This window comes from Apodemus sylvaticus, chromosome 6 (assembly GCF_947179515.1).
Source record: "Apodemus sylvaticus chromosome 6, mApoSyl1.1, whole genome shotgun sequence".
Taxonomy (NCBI): domain Eukaryota; kingdom Metazoa; phylum Chordata; class Mammalia; order Rodentia; family Muridae; genus Apodemus; species Apodemus sylvaticus.
The window spans coordinates 100,097,407-100,109,887 of record NC_067477.1 but is presented as its reverse complement, the minus strand read 5'-3'; the positions used below and the strand labels follow the sequence as shown (position 1 = coordinate 100,109,887).

General features: G+C 47.8%; 1 protein-coding gene across 2 annotated transcripts in view; it reads left to right on the top strand.

The window, feature by feature from the left end:
* Positions 1-12,481, top strand: part of Asap2 (ArfGAP with SH3 domain, ankyrin repeat and PH domain 2) — a 168,475-nt gene that overhangs the window by 126,380 nt on the left and 29,614 nt on the right. For both annotated transcript variants that reach the window (XM_052186046.1, XM_052186047.1), the window contains exons 15-16: positions 1,519-1,652; positions 10,506-10,600. In XM_052186046.1, coding sequence (XP_052042006.1) covers positions 1,519-1,652; positions 10,506-10,600 — 229 coding nt within the window. The remainder of the gene's footprint in view (positions 1-1,518; positions 1,653-10,505; positions 10,601-12,481) is intronic.

The following is a 12,481-nucleotide window of genomic DNA, read 5'->3' as shown; positions in this document are numbered from 1 at the left end:
CCCAAAAGCAAGAGAATGGTGAAGCTCTTAGACGCTCACAACACCTTCATAAAGAACGCTGCTGAAGCCGGGCGGTGGTGGTGCGTGCCTTTAATCCCAGCACTTGGAGGTAGAGGCATGTGGTTGATAGTGAGTTGATAGTGAGGCCAGCTAGCCTGATCTACTTAGCGAATTCCAGGACAGCCTGGACACCCTGTCTCAACCGCCCCCTTCGCCCCCCCCCCAAAAAAAGAAGAAAGAAACATTGCTGTAAAATGCTAAGAAAGCACAGATGTTGTGAGATGTGCTATGTTATCTGAACATGTACTGTTCCCCAGAGCAGGATGCACACAGAATAACTGAGATACTTGCAAACAAGGGTGCTAGTAATAGTTACTAATGTGGGTACAATTAGTGTGCATGTTGCGTGTGTGTGTGTGTGTGTGTGTGTGTGTGTGTGTGTGTGTATACACATACATGTACTGGGGATTGAATTTAGTGCCTTGCATGCACTAAGCAAGCACTGTACCTCTGATCAAAAGTCCCAGTTCACAATAATGCTTTTAAAGATTTGTTTGTTTTTACCTAGAGTTGTATGCATGGGTTTTTACCTATGAGTTGTATGAGTGAGTTTACCACATGTGTATAATGCCCAGAGGGGCCAGATTAGTGCATGAGATCCTTTGGAATTGGATTTAGGGATGGTTATAAATAGTCACATGGGTGCTGGGCATGGAACTCTGGTCCTGTGCAGGAGCAGCAGGTGTTCTTCTCACTGAGCCGTCTATCCAGCCCAATCTCCACTTTTTAACAACTAGGCAGTTTTTAAAGAACTTGATAATGACCTCACGAACAAGATCATGATGTTTATCTGTGGAGGATTTCAGAGGGCAGGAAGTGCTCAGGAGACATTATGCTCCAATACATCTTAATTTCAATGCTTTGTAAGTTCAGCATTCGCTGTCAAGTATTGCCTGGGTCCACACGGTGTGCTAAGCACTTGCAAGGATACTTAAATGAGGACATGAATGTGCCACATGGGGAAGGTGTAGCTTGAACTTTGGGAGACACAGGGCAGCCACGTGCTCAGTACCTGCTAGCAGCATGCCCTGGGGGTTCAGTGAGAGGATAGTATGTAAAGTATTCTGACTTCAGATGTTCACGGCACAGTTGACTTATTACCACAACCCAGACCTGAGCACTGCACAGCACAGCACGAGCATGGGGTGTGTGTTTTGTTACTGTTGGTACCCTGAGATCTTACACGTCCCCTCAGCGCTCTTTGGAGAGTCCTGCTCCTCCCCCACTGCTCTGCAGTATGGCCGGGTGACTGGCAGTCACTTGTGATTGGAAGGATAGGAGTTGGAAGGAGAAGAAGGATACCTTGTCATTGCTTGTGGGTTTGGTGTGATTTTAGATGACAGGCGTGCCAGCTGTGTCCAGGGTGAGATGCTCATATCCAAAGCCTGACAGGGAGAAACTTCCACTTCCTGACTGTTCTCTGATGGCAAGCTCATGATGTCCCCTCTCCTTTGACAGATCCGACGTGGCTCTCCACCAACCTGGGTATCCTGACTTGCATCGAGTGCTCTGGGATCCACCGGGAGCTGGGGGTTCATTACTCCAGGATGCAGTCCCTGACCTTAGATGTATTGGGAACATCTGAGCTTCTGGTAATTAGATTTAGAGACTTACTGATAACTGCTGGCCTCCTGACACCAGTGATCAAGGATGTGTCTTATTACGTGATATTGTTCCTAAATGCCGAAAATGCAAACGGCCAAGGCTGTGTAGGGGTCTTCTGAAACAGCTGAAGTGATAGCTGGGTCCCTCTGCATCCCTTCCGCTGACAAGGCATGGAACACAAAACCCAAGGACAGTAAATGGTTTACTGACCCCCAAGTCATCAACCAGTTTCTGACAAACTGCTTGATTCAAATCCACTTCTTGCTTTAAGCCTCCATTATCTTCCTGGTCTGTATTGTTCCTCTCAGAAACACGTTTTTGCTCTTACTTTTCTGAAATAGTTTTTCATTCTTGGGTCACTGGTAATATGGATGCTTTGTGATAGAGGGATGAGGAGATGGAGGCATGTTTTGAGAAACACTTACTTTTTGGTGCCTGACACTGCATCCTGACTGAGTGACGAGTCTAGTTATATATTTACGTGGGCTTTGGGGAAGTCCACTTCAGAATCCATGGTTTCCATTTGGAAAGCTATGCTTGAAAGTCTTTCCTGAGCGGACTGGGTGTTGGGTAGCAAGTAGTAAGTGGCTATTGATTGCCATTGATTTTAATGTCAAGAGCAATAATCATGATAGAACATCAATTCACACAGTCAGTGTTCCACCCACGGGACAGTAAATCTTCTTGACAGCTCTGAATCCAGTGTGTGTGCATTCCTGATACCTCTGACTGTCTTGGGGAAGCTGCTCTGTCTTTCCAAGGAATTCCTTGTTCAGTCTTGGAGGACAGGAGTGGGGAACAGCTAGTGTGGATCCTGACATCTTAGACAGCAGCATCCCTGGTTAGTAAATGAGGCAGACTTAGCAAGTCCTCACAATTTGTTCTTGGTTATGTGATTGGTTCCTTCTGCTGAGACACTGGCTTACATTTTTGAGGCATACAGCATCTCTGGGGAACTTGATTATGGCTTAGTTTTTAAATGGTCATATTAAATTCTCAAGGAAACAGTACCTCAGCAAATGCTGATGGACTGCAGCAATTTCAACCTTCCCTGGTCTGCTTACAATGGAGGAACATGTCAGATGATGTATTGTGAGATAATGGCTTATTTTGGAAGCACCTTATGTGTTGGTTCATCTGATCCCTCTGACAGTATCCATAGAGTATTATCCCCACCTACCAATGGGGAAGTTTTGCTTACAATACCTTAATGTACCCAGGTTCTGCACACATTAAGGTAACACACTAAAAAATGAGGCTCCCTTTTATCTGTCTTAGTTCATATTCACTTTTGAGACTCCTGGGACACAAACTGGCATTTGTGGTGGCTTCTCTGGCCATGTGGGAGTATGTTAGTGTCACATCTGCCCCTCTCCAGAGCCCAACAAATATTTAACAGCCAACTCTGAGGAGCAAAGAGTCCCTGATGAAAGCTTGCCTATTTCCCTGGTATAAGCGCTTCCATCATGGCCAGCTTCAAGCTGCTCTTATGAATTGCTGATTGTTGAGCTGGAAAAGGATGTTCAGTAACCGTGTCCTAGCATACATTCTTCATATAGATCTAATGCATATAGGCAACTCCAATCACTGTAATAGTGAAATGTAGTAAAATTTAAAAATGATGAGATTTGTCCTCATTTGTTTATTTGGAACAGAGTCTCACTCTGTAGCCCAGGCTATTCTTAAACTCACATTCCTTCTTCTTCCTCAGATCCCTATGTGCTTAGAATTCTAGTGTGCACCAACCAACATGCCCAGCAAGATAAGTCTTGAATATTTAATATCATAGTTGTTGACATGATTTATCATGCGTTTACATAGTATAATTTTTAACAGTAGCAGTGTCTAAACAGCTGTCTCTCAGAATCCCAAGACATCTAGTAATTAGTTTTCAAGAGCTAGTTACAGCCGTGCTCTAACAATGACTACTTAAACATGTCTCAAAAAAAGTGGGCCTGGAGAGATGCTTCAGAAGAGGGCGTCAGATACCCCCGATCTGGGGTTACAGGCAGCTCTGAGATACCTGATGTGGGTGCTGGGGACAAGGCTTGGGTCGTGTATTAGAACAGTGGGTGCTCTTAACTGCTGAGCCATCTCTGCACCTTTTTTTAAAGAAACCTCTATAAATTCAGACCAACACTTGTATATGGTTCTTTTTCCTTTATTCACCTTGAAGTTTTGGGTGTGAAGTGATGGTTTTTGCTCACATGTTGCTGCAGCTGGCACTGCCAGGCATTCGCCTTATATCCATTTGCTGTTTCATATCTTTGGTCCTTTGCCCACAAGTCAGGACTATCTGTGTTCATTCTGTCAACTTATTCAAGCTTGTCATATAGTCTGGATTCTGTCCTTGAGTCGGACCGGCATCTCGGGTGTTTGTCTCACTCCATGGGCTGCTCCTTCACTCTCTTATTTGTGCAGAGCAATTCCAGTTTCCCAGTCTTGCTGTTGCTGGCGAGCCAAGACTTTTAAAATGACCTGAAAGAGACAGTCAGCCCATGGGCAGGACCTGAGCAGGCTTCCATTTTCTCTTTGGTGTCGTGTCTTTGGATGGGAGATCAGTGCCTGCCTGTTCCTGTCCTCCAACATGACTGTGGTGCTTTCCTCTCCAAGGGATCCCTTTGCTCGGTTCTGTGGATTATTTCCTGGTTTCCAGAGTTTCCCTGATGCTGTGCCCTGGCTGTTTCTCCATTTTAATGTGTTGCTGTTTGAAAGCATACTTTCCGTGTTGACAGGTTGAAACTGGTCAGCATCTTTGTAGGTGGCTGGTTAGTAATCCTCTTCACTTCCTGCCTTTTTTTTTTTTTTTTTGATTTTTGGTTTTTGGTTTTTGGTTTTTTCGAGACAGGGTTTCTCTGTATAGCCCTGGCTGTCCTGGAACTCACTCTGTAGACCAGGCTGGCCTTGAACTCAGAAATCCGCCTGCCTCTGCCTCCCAGAGTGCTGGGATTACAGGCGTGCACCGCCCGGCTCCCTGCTTTTAAAATTACTTCTCTGTTCCGTGAAATGGATCATGAGCAGGTGGAGGGTTTGATAGGTTCTTTTGGGGAATTTTGCAACCCAACCACTTTAATATTCCATACTTTAGTAGGCTTAGAGCAATGAGTAGTAACCCCTTTGGGGTTGTCAAATGGCCCATTCACAGGAGTTGCCTAAGACCATCTGCATATCAGATACTTAAATTAGGTTTATAATGGTAAAATTACAGTCATGAAGTGGCATTGATTAACTTTATGGGTGGGGGTCACTACAATAGGAGGAACTGTATTAAAGGGTCACAGCATTAGGAAGGTTGAGAACCACTGGCTTAGAGGCAGTGAACCTGGTTTCAGAAACCTATGACAAACCTGGGTTTTAAAGAAATTAATTTTTCCTTAACACTGAAGAACATTATATGAAGCTTTTGGGGGAGAGAGGGTTATGGAGGGATGCCATCCGGAAAACTATACTACCTTTAGGGTGCTGGTATCATGTGGTACCAGTTTCACTATCATACTTGAAGTTCATAAAGCAAGCCTCGGTGTTTGAAGCTTAATTTAGAGAGAGATGTGGTGGTTCATACCTGTGATCTCAAAATCTGCAAGGGTATAAAAACAAAGATTGCTGCTGCCTTGAGATGTTACTGCTCGGTGGGTCCCACCCAGGATCACCCTAGACTGTAGACTGAGGCCCTGCCTGAACAGGATAAGGGAAAAAAGGCGACTGAGTTTTAAAGTCTTCCATCACGTTGGAGAAATGTCAGGAAGCCCAGGGAGTTGGTTAGCTGACCCAGCTGTCTCTTGAGGTCTATCTCTACTGCACTGTCAGACAGCAGGGCTAGTCAGCTGCAGCCTCAAGCCCTGGGAACTGCTTTTCAGCACTGGCATTTTGCTGACACTCAGCTAAGCCACTCTGGGTAGTGACTGCAGTTGCTTGGGGCTGTGAGAAATTACAGTCAACTCATCCAAGTGAATCATGTTTGGTCTCCAGGCATTGGCATGGCTGGGGTTTGTGGGGTTGGGCATGGGGGCTGTGTGTGTGTGTGTGTGTGTGTGTGTGTGTGTGTACTTTTTCTCTGACCTAAATGAAACTCAGCGTCCAAGAAACTTGCTCATGCAATGCACATGTAATACCCCCTAAAGATCCTTGGACACCAGGCTGTGTGTAAACACTGTGCTGTTTTTACCTATAAGTAAAACCAAGTTCCCAAGCATCTGTGTATGTTGTCACACACATTAGAGAAATGACAAGGTCCACACAGATGTTAGGCATGTGAACTTCCTTCCCATCCTCTAGATGTCCGTGCCCTGCCCTTGTTAAACCCCCAGCATTTCTTGATTCTGCCTGCACTGGTCACCCCTCCTGTGTTTTCTGGGCCCTCATGCACATGTGTGTCAAACGGTATGACGTGTCTTCGGGCCTTCCATCCCTACTGGGACAGAGCTGGGGGTAAGCAGGGAGCAAACTAAGGTAAACCAGACCGATCTAGACTGTGTAGTTGGCAGAGGCCCAGATGGCTATGTGGTGCCTGTGTACAGAAACTGTGTGGTGGTCCCACCCCACTGGGCAGCTTGAGGGCCCCAAGCCTAGAGGAGGAGCAGGCCTCAGTGTGGTGACCTCTGCGGGACCTAAGGGACTTTAGAGAAGTCTTGCTTCCCTCACTTCTGGTTTCTGTCCTCAAGAGAGAAGAGAGGTAGGAAAGAGTTGATATCTCTCCCCATGGAAGTTTGCTCCAGCCAGTCCCAAACTCTAAAACTAGTGTCTAGACAAAGCCTCAGGCCTTGCTGTTGCTTCATGCCCTATAGGCAGCTACTAAAGATTTATAAAGGCCCCGTGTTCCTGTTCTGGGTATATGTGTGATTCTCACAGAATCTTCCTGGCCATGAGCATGCCTGGACTTGGGGTCTTGCAGGGCTGAGTAGGAGCTTCTGTTTGCTGCGCTCCCAGCACTGTGCTGCTTTAATTTTTTTCCATGTTTTATTGTCTGTACACAGGCATGTGTGTGCCACAGCGTGCATGTGGAGGGTGCAGGACAACTTTCAGGAGTCTGTTCTTATCTTCCACCCTTGAGAAATAAGGGTTGTTCTTGTTTCTGTCAGTCTGTATATTCTAGTCTAGCTGCACATGGGCTTCTGGGTAATTCTAATGTCTGCCCCTCCAATCTTGCCACAGGAGTGCTGAGATTACAGATGCACACCAGTACCTCTAGCTTTGATGGGTTCCAGGGATCAGAGTCAGGTTGTCAGTTCAAAATTCAAATGCTTTTACCCACTGTGCCATGTTCCTGGCTCTGCTGCTACCACCACCGCCACCACCACCACCACCACCTCCACCTGCATCACCATCACCACTACCTCCTCCACCTGCATCACCATCACCACCACCTCCACCTCCGTTACCACCACCACCTCCTCCTTTTTAATTTTATTTAATTGTTTATTTTACCAATTTGTCTCTCTTGTTAGACTGATCCAGTAAAGAGCAATATTTGGCTCATGCCCAGTGCCTAAAACAGCTAAGGAGTTCAGTTATAGGAAAGGCTCGTTATGTGTTTACGACACAGCGTGAAGAGTTGAGGCTTCAGTTCCGCTGCTTTACGTGATAGTCAGTTGGCCCTCTGTGTCGGTGGGCTCACAATTTACAGATCCAGCCAACCTCATGTTGAAATTATTTAAAATGGGTGCTGTCAGGCTGGCTCAGTGTTGAAGGGCACTTGTTGCTCCTGCAAGGACCTGGTCTGGTTCCCAGCACCCACACAGTGGCTCCCAACCATCCATAGTTCCAGGAGATCTGATACCCTCTTCTGAGCTCCGTGGTCACTCTACGTCTGTAGTGCATGTACATACATGCAGACAAAACACTCATATACATAAAGTAAATAATACCCCCAATAATATTAAAAGGTATTCTAGGAGTTAGTAAAAGAAAACCCAAATTTGAACTTTCGTCATGCTGCAATCTATCCCATATGTCTTTGGATGAAGAGAGGCGCCCTGCTGCTGAGCCTCTTGAAGAGCCTCCATCTCCCTGACCCCTGAGCATTCTTAGTTCACGTGCTAAGTAGCTGAGCCTACTAAGGTTTTTCCCATATTAGACACAGGAAGACTTTTCTTGTTGTCCCCTGAACAGTGTCCTTTGACAGTGATTTACCTGGCACTTCCATGTCTCAGGAATTAGAAGTCATCTAAAGCAGTACAGGATGTACCTGCGTACCCTCACATTTCCCATCCCTAGGCCTGGCACCCAGACCCCAGACAGGGGGAGACCAGTGAACACTGGCCTCCTCCTCAGCCGGTGTAGCTCAGGCTCCCACTGAGCACATCCACAATTCCTTCAGGTGACGGTGACTGCTCTTAACGCCAAAGCTCTGGTCAATACTTGCTCTCCCCACTCAGGCATTGCTTCTCAGGGGTCTGCGGGCCCCACATTCCCAGTAGGATCCCTTGTCCTCCAGCTTTGGGGGCTTCGACGCTCTCGATGGTTCCAAGTGGCTCCCTATAGGCCACTTTATAAACGGGATCTTAGCAGACTCATGAGGTGATGGGTGGCTTCAGTGCTGAGTGGTGTGTGTGTGTGTGTGTGTGTGTGTGTGTGTGTGTCACATGATGTGGTGGCTCCCTGGACCAGCTGTCCCAGCTTAGCCAGCGAGATCCTAGCAGAAGGGAAACGTTCTGATTCCTGGTGAATTTTCTCCTCCCATGCCCCTCTACCTAATGTAGACTAGGGGGCACTGGAATGGCTTCTGACACTTGTTTTTTGGATCTGAACTTAAGCCAGTCACCTTTAAAGACACACCAGACCCTCTCCACTGTCTCTGAGCACCCTTTGTTTACATGGGCAATCTAGCTAAAAAGTTTGACATTGAGACACTCACTGTGTTTCCAATGATGATGTAAAATAATCTGTTCCCTTCCCCCCCCCCACCCCGTCCCAATCCCTGTGCAAGATGCGCCCTACCAATATTGTTTTGGGAAATATTTTAAAGTCTGACTTGAGAGCGAGCCGGGGTGCAGCAGTGGTAGGAATCTGTCCTGGGAGCTCACTTCTAGAGCAGGTGCTGAGCTCTGTGTGTGGGATGAGGCGGGGATGTCCCTGCTCTGAAGGAGCTCCTGGCTCCGTTCAGCACACTATCAAGGTAGCACGGCTGTGCCTAGCACAGCTGTACTGGTGATTATCAGATGAGGAGGAACAGAAAAGTCAGAAGACATGGCTGGAGGTCACCAGGATGACTTGTGTGTGTTTCAGTTTGCTAAGATTTTGCCCCCGAAAGTGTCCCATTTCAGTTCTCTCTCTCTCTCTCTCTCTCTCTCTCTCTCTCTCTCTCTCTCTCTCTCTCTCTCTCTCTCTCACACACACACACACACACACACACACACACACTTTTTTGTTTGTTTGTTTGTTTGTTTTTGTTTTGTTTTTTTGTTTTTTCGAGACAGGGTTTCTATGTGTAGCCCTGGCTGTCCTGGAACTCACTCTGTAGACCAGGCTGGCCTTGAACTCAGAGACCCGCCTGCCTCTGCCTCCCAAGTGCTGCGATTACAGGCGTGCACCACCACGCTCGGCTACACACACACACACACACACTTTTTATTGAATTTCATACTATATACCCCAATCCCACTCATCTCCCCCTCCCCTCATACCCACCCCTCCACTCTTGCAACCTCCCCACCCCAACAGAGAAGAAAACTCTGGTTGTGAAAGCTGCAGTGAGTCTCAGTGTGTCCCACAGTGTTCCCTTTTGTCTGTTCTTCTTTGCTTGCTAATGTTCATTGCAATGACCCGTTGGTCTGGTAGGGGCCTCTGGCTTCTGCTACACCATCAATACTGGATCCTCACTGGGACTGCTCTCAGGTATCTTGTTGTTGCCCTGGGTCATGGAGATCCTGTAGTTTTGGGTCTGTAGGACCAGCCTCCTTCATGCATTCCAGCAGTTCATCGAATTCAAAGCCCTGATTCTGGGTCTGAGAGGTGTCTGAGCTACTCAGCCCACCAACTCTCCAGCTCTCTCCATCATAGGCTGTGTCACCAGCAAACCCCGCCCCGCCCACCAGTCCCACCAGGCTAGGTGCAGAGCCTACTCTCCGAGTGCTGTGGGGGACATGGCTAATTCTCCCACTCTCCACACCCTCATGACCCTGGGGCTAGCTCTTCTACCTGCTATAGATGGGCGAGTGGAGAAATGTCTCCGCCTGGTCTGCACTACTGCCCACTAGACAGGAGACGGGGCCAGCTCTCCTGAGCTCATGGCCTTGGGGCTGCAACCACCATGTCCAGGGCCAGCTCTACCCTGGGGCCCAGGATTGGTGCAGGACCCATTCTCCTGGTGCTGTAGCAGGTGAGGGGCAGGGACAGCTCCCCCGCTCTCATGACCCCACTGGGACCAGCTGTCCTGCCTGCCACTGGTGGTTAAGGCAATGGGAGGGGAGGAGATTTCCCCCTGGCCTATGCAACCCCACTGCCCAGCAGACAAGAGTCAGGGCCATCTCACCAGCAACCTCCACCGCCAGGGCCAACTCCTGGTCCCATGAATCTCTGCAACTACTCACAGCTGGTGTGAAGAAGGCTGTGGGTGAAAGAATTTCTGCGGGAAGGCAGGTGAGAGTGTAGATCACCATGGATTGAATTCTGCCTCTCCGGGACTCTGGTGATTGGCGTCCATTTTCCTCAGGATCCCTGGCGGGTCCTCGTGCTGCACCGATACCATGGGGCTTTGCGTTCTGTGCCTTTTCATTAAAAGCAAACCACTTTAGCACGCTATTTCTTAGTGGCCATTAAATAAATCATCAGATTGTGAATAATGGACGGCAGTGGAGGGTATTAATAATTGAGAGCTCTGAAATAGACTTCTGTTTTTGCAGCTTGCCAAGAATATCGGGAATGCGGGCTTTAATGAAATCATGGAGTGTTGCCTACCGTCTGAGGATCCAGTCAAGCCCAACCCAGGGAGCGACATGTGAGTATCACACTGGCTGATCTCATTTGCCCTTTGCCTGGGCCCTGCAAGCAGGGGACAGGTCTGGGGTGTGTCAGCTGTTGATTCCTACTAGCTAAAATTGTTAATTTGTTTTCATTTTTATTTTTTTCATCCTTAGTCATTTCTGTGTGTCCAAATAGAAATGTGGCGTGGCCAGTTTTGTTAGGAATTGGACACAGAGGACAGTAGGGTTATTCGCAGCTACACAGCATGGGAGGAGGGCGTGGCAGTGAGTCTGGTTTGCTGCTGCCACGGACCCTGGGGCCCCTCTCCACTGTTCTTCCTCTGCCCACTTCCCTAACATGGTGAACTGTGCCCGGCACTCACAGACAGGCGGCCATGCACCACTCCTTGTGCCAGTGTCCTTCCAGATGTGCAACCTGTTATTTCCTCTGGAAAAACCTCTGTGTGTTTTACCGTTGCTACAAACTGTAACTGAGAAGCTGTGGTACCTCCCTGGGATTCCAGCCGGCCCACTGATGGAGCACGTACAATGGGATTCCCTACCAACTCTATCAGAGTCTTCCTTAACCACACTGGGCTTGAGGAGAGGTAGACAGGGAAGCGCATCCTGCCCCTCAGACTTCATCCCTGATTCTTAAAATGGCCTCTCTGCCCTCAGGAGGGCTTGGGATGGTGTGCCTGCAGGGAATGATGGGAAATAAAGGAGACAGACGAAGAAGGGGTCAGGTCTCCCTATCAGCAAGCAAACACCTGTAAACACAGGTGCAGGCAGAAGGAAACTAGAATACAGTAGAGGAGTAGAGAGAATCAAATGGAAAGTGTTGTGTCTGTAAGCTGGACCACATTTCACTGGGTTAGGCCCAAAATTGAGTTAGTAGTTTGCGTTGCCCTAAAGGAGACTGAGTGATGGGGGACAGGGTCTTTAAGAGCATTTTTATAGGTGGTGATGGTGTGCTGAGCCTGCGTGAAGCAGAACACTTTGATTTCTGAAACTGCTCTCTCTGGGAAACTGAGGCAGCAGAAGTGCAGGACCTGTGTTGTCTTGTACTCTGATTCTCTGCGTGCATGGAGACATTCTGGGAGGCAAGCAGGACACTTGTCAGTTGTTGGCTGTCTTGGGCGTCAAGTCTCTTAGACCAGCCACTTGAGGTATTAGATTATGTCAGCTTATGTCTGCATCCTGTAGTGAGCAAGCCTTTGTGACGTCGTGTCTTCCAGAGCCTGGATCACGTGGTTATAAAGCATTGCCTTCTTTATGTGACGTTGTGCATTTCAGATCTGATCTGGAGAGGCATGAGGAGCCCACATCCTGGACCATAGACTGGAGCAGGTTCTTTGTCATCTAAGTCTAAACCTTAGTTTCTATAATGAAAAGGGAGAGCATGCTGAGCACCTCCAAGAGGCACTGGGGAAATTAGAAAGGTGGCTCACTCTCAGTCGTGAATGCTGTTGGCAACAGAGTCTATGCAAGTGCCCTGGCAGCCTTTGAGAAAAGAGGATCCCTTGCGATTTAGGCTTCTCTTATGACCCACGGGTGCACATGCCTCACTGGACAACTGGTGGACCCTATCTAGTAAAGAAAATGTCACAGTCCACTATGGCAAGTTTAGTGACAGCTGTTGCTTGGTGCTGGCTTTCTCTGGTGGTTTGTCTCACTGAGGTACCAGTCTTCTGGAATGTTATAATACTAAGTCAACTTTAAACAAAGAGTAAAGAAAAATACTTCTTTTAAGTACTGGGATTAGCGGCTGGAGAAATGGTGTCGCTGTTAAGAGCAATTGTTGGTTGCTGTTATAGAAGACCTGGGATCAGATCCCAGCACCTATATGATGGCTTCGGTGATTCAGAACTCTTAGTTCTTGAGGACCTAATGCCTTCTTCTGGCCTCTGCAGGTG